A 21,450-nucleotide genomic window follows, 5' to 3' on the forward strand; every position below is an offset into this window, starting at 1 on the left:
TCGAGGCACGTCCGACTTGGGTCCACACGGGATAATATAGACAACTTCAATGTCCAGGAGGGATACGAGAAATCACTTTCACCTCTCCCCTTTTTATCGAAGCGAGCGCTAATGAAATGACGTCACGCGCATTTTCCAATCGCTTAGTTACCAAAAACCACAAGAAAATAATATAAAGAAATACATTCCCAATTTCCGTTTTATTTCCAAAACAGGTTCAAAGATTCACTCTTGTTTCATCGTTGAAGTCTATTTCGTGTATTCCTTTATCAAGTCCGTTATCTGTGGCGCGTTTTGAAAGGGAGGTTTATCTGACACTTCGAATAGTGTAGGATTCTAGAACGTGCTTCTTTCGCCTTCGCTAACTCCGTGGCGCGTTATAGACGAGCCTATTCGAGAGAGAGAGAGAGCTTCCACTCGCTCCTCCTCTTGGCGCTTTCAGTGGAAAACTAGCTTCAACGCTCGGACCAAAGCTGAGAGCAAGCGGGGAAGCCGCCTTTCCCTTTCAAAACGGAGAAGGCTCTCGGATCAGTCGCGACTTCTCTCAGTCGGCACACAACAGACCAAAAGTGAACCGTAGAAAGGGTTTGATTGTCGAGAGAAAGAAACGGACCTTTTCATAGAGGGTCCCTCATTCCCTAAAACGATTTATTCGTTGAACCGTTTCATTGATAACCTAGCGAAATAGAACCGCCATGGAAGACGCGAGCCGATAATTCTTTTTACACCAAAACATTAACGGGACGAATCCGCGTTCGGTGACGGTAAAACGGTGAGAGGGAACTTGACGATGAAATTGTTGGTTAGCGCGCTCGACGCCTTAACGGTGGCAACGGTACGGACGATGGAAGAGTTGGACGAGCTGTCCAGGTTGGACGAAGAGATGGCGGAGAACTTCACCGAGGTGCCTTCGAACGAGACCATGAACGAGACGTACGGCATGACGGAAAACGTCATGCCCGAGTCGAACAACTTCATCATGTCTTGGTGGCAGCAGGTCATCTGGATCGTGGTCTTCTTCAGCATGGTACTGGTGGCGATGGGCGGGAACTTGATCGTTATCTGGATCGTCCTGGCCCACAAGAGGATGAGGACGGTGACCAACTACTTTTTGGTCAATCTGAGTCTGGCCGACACCATGGTCTCAACTCTCAACGTCATCTTCAACTTCATTTACATGCTGAACAGCGACTGGCCCTTCGGGTCCGCCTACTGCAAAGTGTCCAACTTTATCGCCATCGTCTCCGTCGCCGCCAGCGTCTTCACGCTGATGGCCGTTGCCATTGACAGGTAGGAACCGTTGCGTTTTTCATTCGACAAGTATACTATAAATACACGTTTTATATTTTCATTTCCATCCCCAAATCACTGCGCAAATACTACTGATCAATAGATTGATTTAGTCGTTACCTGGAAAAATATTATATTTTAGGTTTTTTACGTGGAAAAATATTATATTTTAGGTTTTTTACGTGGAAAAATATTATATTTTAGGTTTTTTACCTGGAAAAATATTATATTTTAGGTTTTTTACGTGGAAAAATATTATATTTTAGGTTTTTTACGTGGAAAAATATTATATTTTAGGTTTTTTACGTGGAAAAGTATTATATTTTAGGTTTTTTACGTGGAAAAGTATTATATTTTAGGTTTTTTACGTGGAAAAATATTATATTTTAGGTTTTTTACGTGGAAAAATATTATATTTTAGGTTTTTTACGTGGAAAAATATTATATTTTAAGTGGTTATGTGGATAAATATTATATTTTAAGTGGTTACGTGGAAAAATATTATATATGTGGTTCTATGCAAACTTATTATATTCAAAGTAGAAATATTTTATGTCGTTATATTGGGTAAAATATTTTATACAAAGCCAAAATGTTCAAGATTCTTTAGTGACTGAACGTTTTGAGAAATTTTCTTTAAATAACCTTACATTTACATTTCCCGAAACGTTTTGGGCCCAAAATGTAGAATAAACGTTAACAAAGAAAAAATGAAAATCGCCAAAGCACAACATCGCGTAACATTTCGACAATACAAGTCTCATTTCCTTCAAAACTAAAACGGATAAATTTGCATTTTTTATCGAGATACTTTTTAAAGTCCCGTAACATAAAAGAAAGAGAGATAAGTATAATTTCATAGCCCCAAGTTTCGCCGTCACAATATGCTCCCTCTTCAAGGGGAATTAAATATCTAACGGACCCGGTTCAGGACGGAGCTACGGTGATAAGGAACAGGCCGGGGACTTATAAGTATTCTTTAAGGACGCTGGACGTTTGTTCGAGCTCAGGGGGAGGGGAGCCCATTAAAACCGATAACAAAAGGGAAAGCGTTGAGTTTACGGCTAAACCCGCGGGGCATTTCACCTTATTTTATTGTTTCTACTGGCCCCCTCTTGTCCCGCTAGCGTCCTTAATGAGCGCTAAGAATGGTTCGCCTTGAGCCCTCCAGTCAGCGATACGTATAGGTTAAGCGGCAACTTTAATGAAGTTCCTATCCCATTAAAATTACGCGGACTTCAAATTGCAATATATACTAGATATAGTTTCAAAATTGGACGGCTAGGCTTTAGATAAAAGTATCCTTACGTTCAAAAGATGAGCGAAACGTTTAACTTTCATAGTCCACGCCTCTACTAAATACTCAATTCTAGGCAGCATTTATAGCAAGATTTACGTAGTAGGTCAATTATACGAAGCTCGTGACGATCCTCCTTACAGAAAGGCGTTGAGAATACGCCAGCGAGTAATTAACACGCCGAGCCCATTGTAACAGCGCTCCAGACCCAACTTGGTATTTCCGTATTGTCTGCTTAGGTGTAATTAAATTACACTGAGAGTGTATGGAGAGCGGATTAAAGACGAGGTAGGCCCTCCTTAACGCGATAACTCCCAGATCTATACCTTTAACAATGGAAACGCCACCAAGTTTCGGTGTAATTGTTTCCGCAGAACTCGCATTGTGGACGCTTACCAAACGGCTCGTGACAGAGCGCAGTCTCGTTACTACCAGAAAGCCTATTTTAGACCCTCTCAAATTAATTAAACCCGAAATTTAATAATTATAACCATTCGTTAACAATGACTGGCCGTTTCAGCCTACCAAATATACTAGCGTCTAAACGCCGCGTGTAGATGGCGTTAGTAGGCCAAAATCCTGTAAAGCAGCTTCACCCTGAACATTGGTGTCACCCCGGTCCCAATATAAAATACCGTCGAATACTTGGGTATTACCCTAAAAACGGGAAAGGATGACCTCGAAGTTCACGAGAAAAAACTCCGAAAGAAAGTGACCTCCCTAATGGGCGCGATTAAACACAAGGGCTCACACTCGTACAATCCTTACACCGTCACTCGTACTCTGTGGAAATCAGTGGCAGTCCCATCACTCACGTATTGCAACGAGGCCATTTGCGTATCGATGGATACTATTCGAGCATTTGATCAGGCTCAGACGGGAGTTGGGAAGATGGCTGTTGGTCTGGCCCATTCTATGTATCAATACATCCGAAACACAGGCCTCCGAACAAAATGGGTCACTCGGACGACGTACCTCGACGGGGCGTATGGGTCCGCGGTCTCTCGCGCAAATGTCTCAAACCTCCGGGAGTGGAACCAAGCGATTGATACATCGGTGACAAAACGTTCGAACGATAACTGGCAAAAAGACATAAATTCCCACCAGAGCGTGAAATCATACACGCGGAAATCCAAACCCAACCTGGAGCAGTTTTATGATAACGATCGACGAAGTCATCTTTACTTTCAGGCCAGAACCGGCGCGTTACCAACTGCTAGTCGGTTCGCGGATATTTTTGGAGCCGAACCAGGATGTTTATTGCGCGGCTTGTCTGTACAAGACGTGTACCACCTGGTTATGCATTGCCCCGCGTTCGCGAGTTATCGCCTCCCATTGGATCCCGAGCGTCCTAATGACACTGAATTCCAAGAGCGCCTTGGTTTTTATTCGCCATCGGAGATGGACTGGGAACGTATAAATTCCACAAAGAACATTTTGTATGAGTGGGATAAAGCCCGCATCCAAAAAACACCTTCGAACTGAACTGAACAATTCTCGTGGCCTTATTATGATTCTTTTGAGTTGCCCCTGCTCATTCACTAGTTTTTCCATTGTATATAAGTTCATAATATCATCATCTAACGTATCTCTGTTTACATTTTACTGTTTTCTTTATTTATTTTTATTCAGTGTATTTTACCATATTGTACCGGTAGAGTCATTGACTCCTCCCTGTTAAAAAAGGGACCATTGTAATTTATGGACGGTATTAAAGTCATTCATTCACGCCCTTTGTGCGGGAATTCCGTGGAGGATGTCTTCCACGTATTCATGGGCTGCCCGAGTTTAGCTGACTATCGCGGGACCGCGGCTAATCGTATAACGCGCGAGGAGGACTTTTTATCCCGGCTTGGTTTCAACCCTTCTGAATTTTCCCACTTCGATTGGGATAAGATTTCCAAATGTAAGTGACTGTTAAAGCGAGTGTCGGCTCGACGTAAAGTAACTCATTTTTCAACAGATGTAACTATAGTCGTAATGAAAACAAGATAGTTGAGCTACATTTTGTAAATTGGTAAATAACATAAATTACAGTAATTTTAAACGATATTTTGACATGGAATATATAATTTAGGTTAAAGTACACTAAATATAGAATAAGTTGTCGAAATATAATACTCTACAATGCCTCTGTTACGACGTTATCAGTTGGCTATTTTGAATTTTAGCTTCCTTTGACATTAATAGATGGCACCACGCTCTCCACTAATGTCGCTTTTTTTCGAAGAATCTGATAGATTCATGGCCATCTCTAATAACAGGGGCGTTTACATTATACAGGTGGCAATGATAGAGCCGACAGTTGTTTTAATGGAGTGGGCCAGTCTACGGTAACGAAAAGCCCCTTCTTTGTAAATATATTCGTATTATCATTTTATCTCTTTGTAAATATTTATCACAGTAAATTTGGTTTTTGTAATATACATGTCTTCAATACATGCAACGGCGAGTTTTGACTCCTCCCTCTTCCAAAAGCGACTAATTGTAATTTGGCGTTAAAAAATAATTCATTTATTCATACGCGTGTAGAACACTTTTACAAGCGTTTTGTCCTATTTTTTTCGCATCGTGTCTAAAATCGTTAAACATAATAGGGATAAAAATTAATAGAAGAGGGGACCATCAATATTAATTACCGCAGCCGCAAAAGCAAAGTACCCAAATTTGTTTGATAGTTTTCTTTACGAGGACGGGGAGATGTCCGCTCTTAGCAAACCGGCGTCGGGCTTACGTTCAACGGTCCTTAAAATAAATAACGTATTAGCCATCACATCCGCATTATTTTAACGACGAAAACTCATAATGGGAGGCGGTCTGGAAAACGGCTATTTTTAAAATATCGGGCAGCGAGGCGCTTTTAATAGCTCACTCGGCCATTCCAACCTGGACGAAAGAAATAGACCCACTGCGCGGATGAGGACCCAAACGACTGGCGAGACTAGAAGATTAAAACGAAAACTTTACCGCAGTCTGTAGCCTCGAAGGGCGAGTTGGCTGTTGGGGAGAGCCTAGGAATTATAATACGAAGCAGGCTGATTTACGTAAATGATAGACGAGGGGTGTTGAAAATGAACCCGCCCGGGGCTATTGGGAAGAGTATGTCCGGAATAGGCGGATGAAGGGAAAGCCGACAACAAAGGGGTAGCCGAGAGATGGATTTGGGGAAGAGACGAAAACGAGTTCTTGTCAGATACAGAAGCGATTCCACGAGGACTAAGCCTTGGCCCGCCAAACTATTCTTTGCCCCGGAATCTTCGCTGACACTTTCCGTCGATTATATATATATAAGTATAAACCAAAAACGGAGCTCCCAAAGAGAAAAAGCCGATTGTTGCGGTGATTTTGTGACAAACACGATTCTTCTGCCCGTGACAGCGCTTTGTCCGTTGCGCCGTAACCCTTAAGTGTTGATGGGGAGTTCCTAGTACGGAACTTATTAATAATGTTCACCCAAAGTTTCGTTGCCAAGGTTAAATACAGATATAAAACGTGTTCTATCAACTGGGAAGTATGTTCGCGGTTTATTAAAGGGAACGGCCAAGATTTTCCAAATATGGCCTTATTTGCGTATCAACAGATCAACAAGACGTTCTATATACTTACTTACTTTTTTTGTCTCGACAAAATAGTTTTTGGACTAAAAAGTTGAAACGCAAAATAACGCCAGGTATTTGGGTTTGAATTTTCGTCGCCATCTTAAGGTGTATCGCCAGCGCCAGCAGCACCTTAGTGAACGATTTGCGAACTATCCTAACTTTTAAAATCGCGCAATTTAGGCTTAGGTCTCGTATAACTGGAACGCGCCACGCGTGCAAAACAAATCTTTCGCGTCTTCAGGCGCGCTTTTGTGTTGTTTTACTGTCTCACCGTTTTTCTCACCAGGTGTCGCGGCCGACGCGCGCTTTTCAATTTCCCGAAATTTCTTTATTTTATTAAAAATTAACCACTCAATATCTTTTTATGCGGATTTCCCCATAAATTTTAGTTTTTAACGGGCTATAGGGCTATCTAACTGGTTAAAGCTTGACCGTTCCCCTTTAATATTTAACGCTGAATAAACCAGTATACCATTGTTTTTTTATATCGTATTGAGATACTTTCAATAAATAATGGAAAGTTTTTAAAGCTAACTGATATCTTCCATCTTTGGATTGATTTCTTTAAAGATTAAGAAAGTGTATCAAACAAAATAGCTAAATATATAGCTTGAAACGGATCCATTCGAGGGGTCGGACACTTGCCATTATTTTGTACGGGATTTCGGGATTTCGTAGAGATTTTGGCGATTTTATTATTATTTTTGAAGTGATTTTGGGATTTCAATGTTAATTTACCATAGAGAGTTAAAAGATTTTGCGATTTTAGACAGAGTGTACAGGATTTTGGTAAATGTCCGACCCCTCGGATCCATTCAAGTAACAAAGTAAGGGTCAACTTACTAAGGCCGCAGGGAATTCGTAGGCGATCGGACGAAAGTGAAAGATTTAGAACTCGAAACGCGCGTAAAGGTCACACTGCAGTGCGCCAAATCAAAACCTAAGAGGATAAGCTCAACAGAAATGGTCTAAGCCAACTATCCCAGCCAGAAGTAACCAGTCGAAAATCCGATATTGCAGGCGCAGCGCACATTTACATTTAATATATACGAACCATTCCTGCGTATTCCGTGAAAGGGGCCTATAAATTAATTCGAGTTATAAGAGGCCGCTGGTTTGAGAATTACCCCTGTACATTGTAAATAATTGAGAGAATGATGCTCAGTTTGTCTCGATTTCAAGTTGAACTAAAGATTCAAATCAACCAGTGGAATATACTCGAGTATCGAAGCAGTCGAGGCTTAAACAGCGCGTTCTACTCGATTACATTACAAACCCCACCTTCTATTCAATGTTGGATTCACCAAAAGGTTTACTAGGCTTAAGCCTACGGGCCCGGAAGTTTATGAGAAGGCTAGAATAAGGTCGGAGGAAGGGCCCTAATACGGCTCAAGCCTAGGAGCCCCGGTGGTACTTAACCTGGCCACTGCTTCGAGAGAACCATCCACAGCTTAGTCAAGTGGATAGGTTTTAAATATAGCCCCAGAATTAATTTTCAGTTTCGCCGTGTATAGAGGAATTCGCATTTTTCAGAAATTTGAATTTGATCATTTGGAGTCGTTACCGAACGTATGAAGAGGACTATTAAATCGGCGCTGGAGGAAAAAAATTGGAGCCATTAATTTTTGAAAGAGAGAGGATAATATTCCACTTACAAAATTAGTCGCAAATGGTCGATCTGGCGGGATACGCATCAAGTACCCGTAATTTTGGTGGTATCATTTCGACGATCCACTTCGAGTACTTGAAATATGTTTTAGTTTAGATTGAAATTACAATATCCCCCTTTCCTTCTTGCTGGGTGTTTATATTGCGAAAGTTTTCCCAGTTTCGACCACGATGTCCTGATAGCAATCACGGTAATTGCAATTTTGATCTTTTAATAAATTAGATTCTGGAATGGACAACGCAATCGATGTATACACTTGTTTTATCTTTTCTATTAACATTTACATTTACATTTTTGTCTTATTCCATTAGTATGCTCTATATTTTTCCTGTAATTTCAGAGTTTCGGTAAAATATATGCTTCAAAGATCGTGTTAAAGTTGAATTATGTTTTAAGGTCTAATATAAGGTAGTATTTGAAAATATTAAATGAAATTTTACCTTCAATAGACCATTCTATAAAATTGTCCTTATTTGGTTATTTACTTTTGTGTATAGAGAGGCAGAGGGTTGACCCCGATTTTTCATGAACCAGGGAGGCTCAATAAAGGATTATCTGGCAAACCTGCCGACTTAGTTGTTTGGATAAATAGTGGATAATTGATAAAAATCCTACTCATTTAACGCTTCTACTTTCATTCAAACCTTTAAAAATAGTTAATTAACTCTATCTCATTGGTTTTGTAAATAATTCAGTTATGGACTTATTATATTTTGAAATATACTATCTTCACGTAGGCTACCCTAGCTATATTTTGAAAATAGATATATGACGATTCAAAATATGTCGTTAATATGGGTATGAATATATGCAGCTTATCAAAACCGAAGAATAAATTTGTAAATCTTACTGAAGTTGAGAAATGTTGTTTTTGATTAGTTTAGCTAGGAATTTATAGAAGGTCTATTTAATACGGCTCTTTTCAAATAATGAATTTTTAATAAATTATACATGCTCATATCTAAATTCTAAATTTTCTATTAAAATATGACCTTTTATGACATCAAATGACTGTTATATTAAATATAGCATGTTTTACTAATTTATGATCTTTACTAAATTATGTTGTATTATATTAAATGTCACCTTTTTAAATTATGACCGTTTATTGAATGGAATATGACATTATACTAAATTATGACCGTTTATTGAATGGAATATGACATTATACTAGATTATGACTGTTTATTGAATGGAATATGACGTTATACTAAATTATGACCTTTTATTGATTAGAATATGACATTATACTAAATTATGACCGTTTATTGAATGGAATATGATATTTTACTAAATTATGACCGTTTAATGAATGAAATATGACTCTTTGCTAAATTATGACCGTTTATTGAATGGAATATGACCCTTTGCTAAATTATGACCGTTTATTGAATGGAATATGACATTATACTAAATTATGACTTTTTACTAATTTCCGACCTTTTAAGAAATTACAACCTTTTAATAAATAATGACATTTTAACAAATTATGACCTTTTAATAAATTTTGTCCTTTTAATCAATTATGAACTTTTACTAATTTCTGGTTTTTTAATAAATTAGGACCTTTTAATAAATTATGACCTATTACTTATTTCTGGTCTTATAATAAATTAGGACCTTTTAATAAATTATGACCTTTTACTAATTTCTGACCTTTTAATAAATTATGACCATTTGTATAAATAAAAACTATTATTGTAAATGGAAGCGATTTAATGTTACTAAATTTAAATAGAAGACATACGCATGGAACTCTGTTTCAAATTTTAATAAAAAATGTTTTACAAATCTTTTAAAATATTTTACAGTAGCTTTCGAGCTCGAAGCTCTTTCTAAGTTGATAAAGAGCTTCGAGTAGAATGACCATATATTATATAAAATAAGACCTTTTACCAAATTATGTCCTTTTACGAAATGATTTTATGACCTTTAAAAATATATTTGTTTCAACCATTAGTTTAATTGAAGCACGTAATATATTCTAAATTTCTTCTATTTAGTAAACACCAGAAGGGTATAATATTAATAATGTTTTTAATTTGAAACAACTGAGTTTAGGAAACTTAAATTGGAAGAATGTTACATAAATATGGTAGAGGATTAAGTAAATATTTTACATTTCAGTTTGGCCGGCGAAGTAATGCAGCTGGTAAAGTTTCCGACCTCAAGCTTGCGAAGGCTTGCATGGTTTCCCTTAGGAGCAACAAACACAGCACCCACACAAGGAGAACGCAACCCGTCAAAAGTCGTGCATTTTCTTGCGTACATTTTTATTGGTTAGACGTTTCAGCGCCTGCTGCCGTCGGAAGGGGAAAATGCGGAAATTGTCTTCCCCCTTTCCGTAAAACGTTCAGCGTAAAGGTTCGTCCAATGAAATTTGTACACAACACTGCGTTAGCGTGTTTAAAGGCTAGCTGCGTTCTCCTTGTGTAATTAGTGTATACGCTAAGGCAATTCTCAGCCCTCGCTAAAGCCGCCCGATTTAAGTATTCGAGCCGAGACCACGTCAATCGATAATCATTGTCATTCTAAAGACGCCGCCAATACAAATGTATAATAACCGCTCCCGAACAGAGAGCTGGAGGATACACACCTGTTACCAAGCTAACAATCGAAGCCCAGCGGGAGAAAAGTGAGAACCACATGTAAAAGAAAATAATATAATAAGCAATTACAATGACTCCCTCTGGTGGCTGGCGATTCAAAACAGCAATGGGGTGACGGTTTCGAGGGTGAATGTCACTGTATTCGTGACACAATATAATATAGAGGTCGGGGATGGTTAACTTTTATTCAATAGATAAAGCTCTCAAAATTATTCGTAAAACGTTTTGATCAAGTAATTTATATTTCTGTATTATCCGATTAATTTTTCGATAAAAAGCTCAAATTTTAAGAATAATAAACATCAGATTTAGGGAACCAATGAGATTCAGTGCTGATTTGATTTTTAGGGGGGAGGAGTTTAAGGCTAGAGGTGGATTTGGAACAACGCTAAATATCACCTCAATATAGTTATAACATAACTTAAGGTCCCCATAAGTATAGGTCTACCATAGGGGCATTGTCCATGCGAGAAGAAAATTAACGTACGGAAAGAGGGCAGTAGCGACATCTTCTTTTTCAAAATTTCTACATCTAAAATATTATCTTACTTGGTAGAGCAGCCACGCTCGGGTTGATAAATGCCACACAAAACGCGTCTTAATCTCAAATTTGATAAATTTTCTTAAGTACATTTTTCATTAGTTAGACGTTTTAGCACCTGCTGCCGTCGGAAGGGGGAAATTCGGATATTGTCTTCCTCCCCTTTCCGTAAAACGTTCAGTGTGAAGGCTCGTCCAATGAAATTTGTACAGCGTGTTTAAAGGCTAGCTGCGTTCTCCTTGTGTTTGTTGTTCCTAGGTGGCATGAAGGGCTTGCCATCACCCTTTTACGCCTTGTAACCAAGCCAACCGGGATAAAGTCATAAAGTCACTAGATGACTTGGGACTAGGGGGGTGCCTTGGGTATTAGCCTAGCTGGAAAGGCGGTGTTTTTCTCCAAGGAATCACGAGTCGAACACATATAATTACATATGATCTGTAATTGGTTATGATAATATCGACAGCTTTCCACCTGAAATAATGGTATTAAAAGTACCGTAATTTAACGAATATACACTCTTAAAACAAAGGGTGTTTTAATGGTATATTAAGGGTGTAATATCTGTAAAAAACACTCTTTAATGTTAATTTAAACGATCTAAAGGGATTTTTATTGTCCCAAATTAAAAACTTGAAAAGGTGTATAAAGGGTGTTATATTACCCCGTAAATTGAGTGATTTAACACCTCGTAAGGGTGTAGCTCCCTTAAGGCAGTAGTTTAGTACCCTAAAAGGAGTATTTTAACACTTTAAAGGGAGTATTGTAGCACCCTGAAGGGAGTCGTTTGGTACCCTAAAAGGAGTAGTCTTGTACCCTGAAGGGAATAGGTTTATACCACAAACTGTATAAAAACGTAACCAAAACGGAGGACCTAAGCATCCCAAACAGTGTAAATAAACACCCTAGCAGGAAAAATGCTTTTTAATGTGTAGAATAGCATCCTTTATAAACCTGTTAAGGTGTTAAATATGGGACAAGAAAATACACCTTTTGTTTTAAGAGTGTACCCCGAATACGAATATAACCCGCAGGTGTTTAAGTTTGAGTAAAATATATCTTAGATAAGCTGTAGCAGTATATACCCCGAGGGTTATCTGATAAAATTCCGTACGTCTATTACGTAGGCATTAACGGTACATGTTAACAATGCCACGCGAAAAGATACCTAGACATAGCAGTTAAACATCCATTCAAAACATATATTTGTGCGGAATTGGAAAAATGGATGGAAAAAAATTGTTGAATGCCAGTTTCCTGTAATTTTTCTTCTCTCGTAAGATAAATATTATATACTTCTGGCAATACAACGCAAATTTCAGGTAAAATTACAGCACGAATACCTGAACAAAATATCCCCTATGTAAATAAATGTATATTTGAACCGTACGTGAACCGATCCATACCGCGCGTTACTAATTTTCAAATAAAAAAAAAACCTTGCGGAAGTAAAGACCACTTTCGTATTTACATTCCTTATATACATCCCATTATTGACAATCGATAATACGCAAACATTGGTCGTGCATTAAAAATATTACTTAAACGAAGCGAGACAATGTACTTCGGTGTATATCGGTGCTTTTAAAAACACCCGTATAGTCCTCATCAATTTTTAAATCAAGGTAGAAATTTCCATTAAAGGAGAGGCGTACCTGTTCCTTATTTGAATAAGAAAAGAAAAATAAACTCGAAAGATAATTAGGAACTTTTGATTTTCCGCGTAGAAACTGAATTAAAATATAAAACCCGCATTTTATATTCACTTTTATGTACTTTTAAAAGTTCCAGTAAGAAAAACGAAAAAAGATAGGAGAAGATTTCTCGGGAAATTTCGATCGAGGATATGTAGAAACAAGTAGATAAAGTAAATCGCGTGTTTGTTTTCGATTAGAGATCGCAAATTCCAGGCGCTTTACTTAAGCCGGCCGCGCGCGAAAATGAAACCCGATGTGCCTCTTAATAGGCTTCTTACACGAAATTTAAGAAGCACTCTAAGAAAGGGAAATATTATTTATACATAAGAAAGTATTTATTTATATCGTAAGTATCATTTCGGTTAATGATAGGCTGACGAGGCGTATTTAGGTTGGCCTAAATAGTGTTGCCCATGTCCGAAATTCGTTTGTGCGAATATTAAATGAAATGGGGTTTATAGGTCCATATTTGTTATTTGCATTAATACGCTTTTAGAAATACTTTACACGTAGGTTAGGTTGAATGGGGTTAGGTTAGATTGGGCTGGGTTGAGTTAGGTTGGGTGGGATTGAGTTAGATTGGGCTGGGTTGAGTTAGGTAAGGTTAGGTTTAGTGGGGTTGGGTTGAGTTGGATTGGGTTAAATGGGGTTTTGTGGGATTGGGTTAGATTGTGCTGGGTTGAGTTAGGGTAGGTTAGGTTAGGTTAGCTTAGTTTAGGTTAGATTGGTTTCGGTTAGGTTAGCTTAGCTTAGTTTAGGTTAGATTGGTTTCGGTTAGGTTAGGTTAGGTTAGCCTAGGTCTGGTTAGAATAAGTTAGATTGGGCTATTTTAAGTTCGGATAGGTTAGGCTAGGTGAGGTTAGATTAAGTTAGGTTAAGTTAGGCTATGCTATGCTAGGTTAGGTCAGATTAAGTTAGGTTCAGTTAGATTAAGTTAGGCTATGCTCTGCTAGATTTGGTTAGCTTACGTTTCAATATAGTTATGCTAATTTTCACAAAAAAGTTTAAAAAATAAATAGTTTTCGGAAATTTGAAACCACATTTCAGGCATTTGAACCACCGTTTTAGAGTCTGGACAAATTTTCGTAAGAAATTTCGAAATTGGACGTTTTGGGAAGAGGAAAATTTACGCTCCCTACTTTTATTGTTTGAAGGAAATAAATATAAATAAAATTGGAAAATAACTGCCTTGCGAAAGTAGTGATTATTTTTTATTTTAACCTTTCAATTTCCAATCGTCTTTGGCAGTTGGAATGGCTAGTAACAATTCGTGAAGAGTTGTCAGTCCTTAAGCAAGTTATGATGATTTATGTTGACCCTATCGTAACAGACTGTAATTAAACGTTGGTACAATAGAACTTGTCATATTTATGTTTATTATGTTACTTACGCTTATAATTAGGAAGAATTAGTATCTTCGAATCCACCTCAAGGTCAGTTGGCTAGTATTCTCCTTCTCTTAAGTCTCAATAAAACAGGGCTTCCACATTTGATATCTAAAATTTCCCGTTTGCGATAATTTAATTAAACGAAAAATACCTTTTCCCCCTTTTTTGACTTGGAAATTTCAACTTTTTATCCCTCGCTATATTTTGGAGATTTTAATACTAATTTATATAAATAATCAGTTTAATTCTAAAAATAATTCCAAATACAAGGTTTTATTTATAACAAAATTACTTACATTTGAATAATTTTGCCCAAATATATAAGTCGCAAATGGATTTTAGATCATGACATTCATTACTATCAAAATTACCAGCATTTTAGGAACGTATTAAAAAAAATATGTGACTCATAACATAACTGCAACAGGCAATGTTATCAGAAAAGCTTAAAATTCTCTATTTTCCCGTGCAAAGAACCCTTTTCCCTCATTTCCCCCCGCGAAAGGCCGTTTTCCCTCTTAAATTGCATTATTCCCTTTTAGCGTTTTGGAAGGTTGAAAAATCCCGGAAAAGGGAAAAATTCCCCGCATGTTGAAGCACTGCAATAAAGTCCAGTAACTTTTGTAACTTCCCATTGCGCCGAATCCCATTCGACCGAATTCCGCCAATGTTTTTTATGAAATTAGTCCAAAGGCGGGTTTTGTATTTTTCTAATCGACCGACGCAATATTCACAATTGAGCGACCGCAAAAAAAATAGTTTTTCTTTCTACTCCTTTTGATTTTTTATGGAAGCGTTTTAATATATTTTAGGTTAGGCTAGGTTAAGTTAGGTTAGGTAACACTGCATGCTGTTCTGACAGATGCTGAAACGGATAAAACCGAATCCTAAACCCGGAGAAGTGCGGCTTTTTCGGTCGAATGGGACAATCCCATTAGACCGGATCCTAAATCAGCCAAAGTGCGGCTTTTTCGGTCGAATGGGACAATCCCATTAGACCGGATCCTAAATCAGCCAAAGTGCGGCTTTTTCGGTCGAATGGGACAATCCCATTAGACCGGATCCTAAATCAGCCAAAGTGCGGCTTTTTCGGTCGAATGGGACAATCCCATTAGACCGGATCCTAAATCAGCCAAAGTGCGGCTTTTTCGGTCGAATGGGACAATCCCATTAGACCGGATCCTAAATCAGCCAAAGTGCGGCTTTTTCGGTCGAATGGGATTGTGTTCGTTCGAATGGGATTCGGTGCAATGGAACCGATTCGGAGCGTTCACGTTCAATTTTGACAAAATGACGTCGTTGTTGTCGGTTAAATGATTAGGCTTAGTAAGTTTTTGAACTTTTTTTTAAATTGGGAACTCAAAAGTTTAAGTAATGGTAATTAACCATTGTGTTAAGTAAAAATAACCAGTGAGACGCGTATGGATGAGGTTTTTTGACATCAAAGTCCCTGGAATCCATTTCATTTCTAAACTTAATTTAACTTTCTCGCACGTACTGTCTCCTAAGTCCAACTCGCAGTGATAGTTGAACTGAATTCTTGAGGCGCTTCAAAGCGGCTGATGTACCTCAATAAGCCTTCCGATTTAGGCCACGCCTACCGTGTCCAAATATTGAGAAAAGTGAGTCCCCTTAAATTCTTGGTCCATGGTGTAATAGTCGAGAGCCAGATTTCCCGCACGGTACTGACGAGTCCCAAATATTTGGGAATTTCTGGCTATTTCAGTTTATTTAGTTTTTCACACAAACATCTATGTGGTCCTAGTTTCGCGTCTTTATGTTTGCTCGAAGACCTACTGGTACCAGCTATTTGTAAGTTTTTTAATTTCCTCAAATTTATTTAGGGTTTAGCTTTTTTATCCTTTTTCATTATGGACTATTCTCTTATTCGCGTTTTTTATCGTACGTTTTCAAAGGCAGTCTCTTCCAAAAGTGGACATCCCTCGTAGATGACTAAGCCTAAATTCTTCCTAGGGTCGAACGAAGCCTAGGGTCAAAGGTCACGTCGTTACGGGAACGGGGCTTATAAGTTAACTCCATTCCATGCTTTTTTAAATGGAGATTTATATGGTTTTAAGTGGTCAAAAACATTTTTGGTTGGCATGGCAAATCGAATGTGTAGTTCAACGTATTCCTTTTGGGAAATTTCATATCTCATATATGTCTACATTACGCCCGACTTTGAACAAAATCGGCCATAAACACCTCGGGTGCTCCCAATGTCAGTAGTATAATTTCAAAACTTCATACTCACAAGGAGACTACCCGAAGTGTTACACACCGATTTTGTTCAAACTCGGGGGATTGGTAGACCTTCATGTAACTTGAAAAATCCTAAAGTGAATTTATTTAATGGGCAACCGTTTTACCATGGCAACGAAAAATGTTTTTGACAACAACAAATGGAAATTTTCCCATTGAAAATAACATGGGATTTATTTAGGGTTTAGCTTTTTTATCCTTTTTCATTGTGGACTATTCTCTTATTCGCGTTTTTTATCGTACGTTTTCAAAGGCAGTCTCTTCCAAAAGTGGACATCCCTCGTAGATGACTAAGCCTAAATTCTTCCTAGGGTCGAACGAAGCCTAGGGTCAAAGGTCACGTCGTTACGGGAACGGGGCTTATAAGTTAACTCCATCCGCGTTCAATGTGACGGAGATGATAAAGCAGGCTCGATTCCCGTGGCTCTCCCACACACCCCCGCTAAATAAAAACCAGCCATACGGACGAAGGTGGCGATGGGGTATAGTTTATACGCTTTTTCTCGGTATAAATAAAGGCTGGTTCACACGGGCAGTGTTTTCCTGATTTTCTCTATTTTCTCGTTTTACCACCTTTCTCCGTTGTTCTGGCGCGCGGGAAAACGACTGTACACACGGACAAAATTAAACGGATTTTCCGCCGTCAGCGCTGCCGGTAAACGAGAAAAAGGAGAAAAAAATGTTGAAATATCTCTACTTTTTCCCCCGGTTTTCTGAAGCACTTTGAGCTCGACTAATCAGCGGGCGTTTCGCTGTCACGGGATTTTGAAATTCTTTAAAAGTAGGCTTAAGAATTTTTGCGTCTACCACGTGACGGCATAACGCTCGCTGACTGGTCGAGCCCAACGCCCCTCAAAAAAAAGGTTATCCGTTTTCTCATTCCCCGGCAGCGCTCGCTGTGATAAAATCCGGCAAATTTTGTCCGTGTGTACAGTCGTGTTCCCGAGCGCCAGAACAACGGGAAAAGGTGGTAAAACGAGAAAATTGAGAAAATCAGGAAAACACTGCCCGTGTGAACCAGCCTTAATATTGGTAGTAGTTTTTGTAAATAGGCGAACGAATGGTTACGTCCTCCGTTTCCTATGATCCTCGGCTGCATCTTCGCGGCTTTAACGGGGTAACCTTAAGCCTAAAAGATCTCTTACTGTCTTCTTCTGTTCCTTTCGAAAAGCTTGGCAATTACCGAGTGAACGGACAAAAACTACCTTTTGTTTTTTTATGTTGGTGCTACTCTGTAACGGAAAAGAGAAAGTGAAAACACTATTTCCGTTACTTAATTCGAAAGAAACCTTCTCCCACTCCGGTCTCTCTCTACAGACGACAATTCCGAGTGTCGAGACGCTAACTGTACCGGCAAATACGAAGACCCATTCGCATGAGTCACAACGATAAGGCTAGTTTTCAAAACGGCGAGCCTCGACGCGTTAAAATTGTATTAGGCCTAACGGAGATTTTTTGCGTCAACGTTCACCGCTGTGGCGTTTTTGCCCAAGTGAAAACCAGCCTTTATTGGCCAAACGAATTGCTCCGTGTTGGCTACGTCATGGCTACGTTAACGTTTTTATTAGATAAGTTTCAGTGACCGAGGCTTAGCTTTAATATTTAATTGTAATTATTATCCTAGTAAGTGGCGTAGATTAGACACCCTAGGCCTAGCCCCCCCCCCCCGCAACACACTTTTCGGAGTTTTAGTCGGTATATAGCGTATTATTTGATAGGACTTTAGGGAAGCCCTGTGGCCCTCCTGTATTGCAGGGTCTGTGGGGGCCACTGATCCTAGACATTCCTTTGATTAAGTAAAACAATATTAAAATAGTAATCTTACTTACATATATCGACTTTTATCGAGATACACGCCTATGCGAAGTTTTGGCATCTCATTTAAAAACATTGCTTTATTTTATTGTTTTTCATTAAAATTAACTAGGTTAGTATTAATTTGGAAGACAGGGTTGGCTCAATTATTACATGTTCTAATAGGGAGAAATTAGCTGCTTAATAATTACTAAATATGAATTATTTATATATTAATAATCAATTACTAATTACGAATTATTTATATATTAATAATCAATTACTAATTACGAATTATTTATATATTAATAATCAATTACTAATTACGAATTATTTATATATTAATAATCAATTACTAATTACGAATTATTTATATATTAATAATCAATTACTAATTACGAATTATTTATATATTAATAATCAATTACTAATTACGAATTATTTATATATTAATAATCAATTACTAATTACGAATTATTTATATATTAATAATCAATTACTAATTACGAATTATTTATATATTAATAATCAATTACTAATTACGAATTATTTATATATTAATAATCAATTACTAATTACGAATTATTTATATATTAATAATCAATTACTAATTACGAATTATTTATATATTAATAATCAATTACTAATTACGAATTATTTATATATTAATAATCAATTACTAATTACGAATTATTTATATATTAATAATCAATTACTAATTACGAATTATTTATATATTAATAATCAATTACTAATTACGAATTATTTATATATTAATAATCAATTACTAATTACGAATTATTTATATATTAATAATCAATTACTAATTACGAATTATTTATATATTAATAATCAATTACTAATTACGAATTATTTATATATTAATAATCAATTACTAATTACGAATTATTTATATATTAATAATCAATTACTAATTACGAATTATTTATATATTAATAATCAATTACTAATTACGAATTATTTATATATTAATAATCAATTACTAATTACGAATTATTTATATATTAATAATCAATTACTAATTACGAATTATTTATATATTAATAATCAATTACTAATTACGAATTATTTATATATTAATAATCAATTACTAATTACGAATTATTTATATATTAATAATCAATTACTAATTACGAATTATTTATATATTAATAATCAATTACTAATTACGAATTATTTATATATTAATAATCAATTACTAATTACGAATTATTTATATATTAATAATCAATTACTAATTACGAATTATTTATATATTAATAATCAATTACTAATTAAGAATAATTAATTCATTGAATGTAAATTACTAATAATGGATTATAAATATACATGAAATGGCAATTACTAATTATGAATTATTAATATATGAAATGTCATTTACTAATGAATTATTAATATTTCAAATGTCAATTACGAATGAATTATTAATATTTCAAAAGTCAATTACTTATTAATTCTTAATACTTCAAAAGTCGATTACTAATAAATTATTAATACTTCAAAAGTCAATTATTAATTAATTATTATTTGGTTAATTATCAATTACTAATTAAGTATTATTTTGTTAATTATCAATTTCTAAAGCATTATTATTATTTTGTTAATTATCAATTATTAAATCATTATTATTATTTTGTTAATTATCAATTACTAAAGCGTTATTATTATTTTGTTAATTATCAATTACTAAAGCGTTATTATTCTTTTGTTAATTATCAATTACTAAAGCGTTATTATTGTTTTGTTAATTATCAATTACTAATTCATTATTATTAATTTGTTAATTATCAATTACTAATTCATTATTATTAATTTGTTAATTATCAATTACTAATTCATTATTATTATTTTGTTAATTATCAATTACTAATTCATTATTATTATTTTGTTAATTATCAATTACTAATTCATTATTATTCTTTTGTTAATTATCAATTACTAATTCATTATTATTCTTTTGTTAATTATCAATTACTAATTCATTATTATTCTTTTGTTAATTATCAATTACTAATTCATTATTATTCTTTTGTTAATTATCAATTACTAATTCATTATTATTCTTTTGTTAATTATCAATTACTAATTCATTATTATTCTTTTGTTAATTATCAATTACTAATTCATTATTATTCTTTTGTTAATTATAAAGTACTAATTATGAATTATTAATATGTTAATTATAAAGTACTAATTATGAATTATTAATATGTTAATTATAAAGTACTAATTATGAATTATTACTATGTTAATTATAAAGTACTAATTATGAATTATTAATATGTTAATTATAAAGTACTAATTATGAATTATTACTATGTTAATTATAAAGTACTAATTATGAATTATTACTATGTTAATTATAAAGTACTAATTATGAATTATTAATATGTTAATTATAAAGTACTAATTATGAATTATTAATATGTTAATTATAAAGTAATAATTATGAATTATTAATATGTTAATTATAAAGTACTAATTATGAATTATTAATATATTAATTATTAACTCCTTTACACGATTTACAATTGAATTTCTCCTTTTACTTTGTATTTGTCCCTAACTTATATTGATTTAATTGAATACTACTAAAATGTTTCAACAACAATCACGTGTTGATGTATCGATCAGCATCATTATTGAAAAACAAGGAGAAGCGCAGGTTTGAAGTCTTAACATAGGCCAACTAATTTCAATCCACCAAAATTGGTTGACTTCTGATATTAATATTAACAACAAAATGGATGTAGGTGGTCTGAAGACAGATTTGCTACACGCGATGGGAACACGGAGAGGTTGTTGATGAGCGATTAATTACCATCTATCAAGACGTAATTATAGGGCTGTTACGACGGCGTGGCCAATGGCTTAATTCCCTCCATCCCGTTCTCCTCCAGGACACTTATCAAAGGAGATTATCTCGGCCTAAGCCCAAACCCATTCGCCGACGCTTTCTCGGGATAACGTTGCAGCTTTGGGATGTAAACAGCGACTCCGCCCTTTAGATTATAGAAGCAAATTGAAAACAGTTTACTTCTCATTCGGTTAAAGACCGAGTCAGGATTTCCGTAGGCTGAAAGATGTATTCTTTTTTATTATATACAGTGCCGTATTTCCGCCTAGGCCAACTTAGGCCGGGACCTAAGGGCCCATCCTTGGAAGGGGCCCTCCAGTGACCGTAATTGCTGTATTCGAGGTCATAAACTTATAATATTAATCGTAATTTATATTGGAGAAATTCCTAGGTAGAAGATTTTGTTTTAAAATTACCAAAATTTGTGCC

The 21,450-nt window shown here is 35.8% G+C and overlaps 1 protein-coding gene across 1 annotated transcript in view; it reads left to right on the plus strand.

The window, feature by feature from the left end:
• The first annotated feature begins 475 nt into the window (after nt 1-475).
• The window catches only part of LOC149927394 (tachykinin-like peptides receptor 99D), a 142,937-nt gene continuing 121,962 nt past the window's right edge, over nt 476-21,450 (plus strand). The window contains exon 1 of the mRNA XM_090159012.1: nt 476-1,290. Coding sequence (XP_090015138.1) covers nt 791-1,290 — 500 coding nt within the window. The 5' untranslated portion in view covers nt 476-790. The remainder of the gene's footprint in view (nt 1,291-21,450) is intronic.

This window comes from Leiobunum rupestre, chromosome 9 (assembly GCF_980474605.1).
Source record: "Leiobunum rupestre chromosome 9, qqLeiRupe1.1.hap1, whole genome shotgun sequence".
Classification (NCBI taxonomy): domain Eukaryota; kingdom Metazoa; phylum Arthropoda; class Arachnida; order Opiliones; family Sclerosomatidae; genus Leiobunum; species Leiobunum rupestre.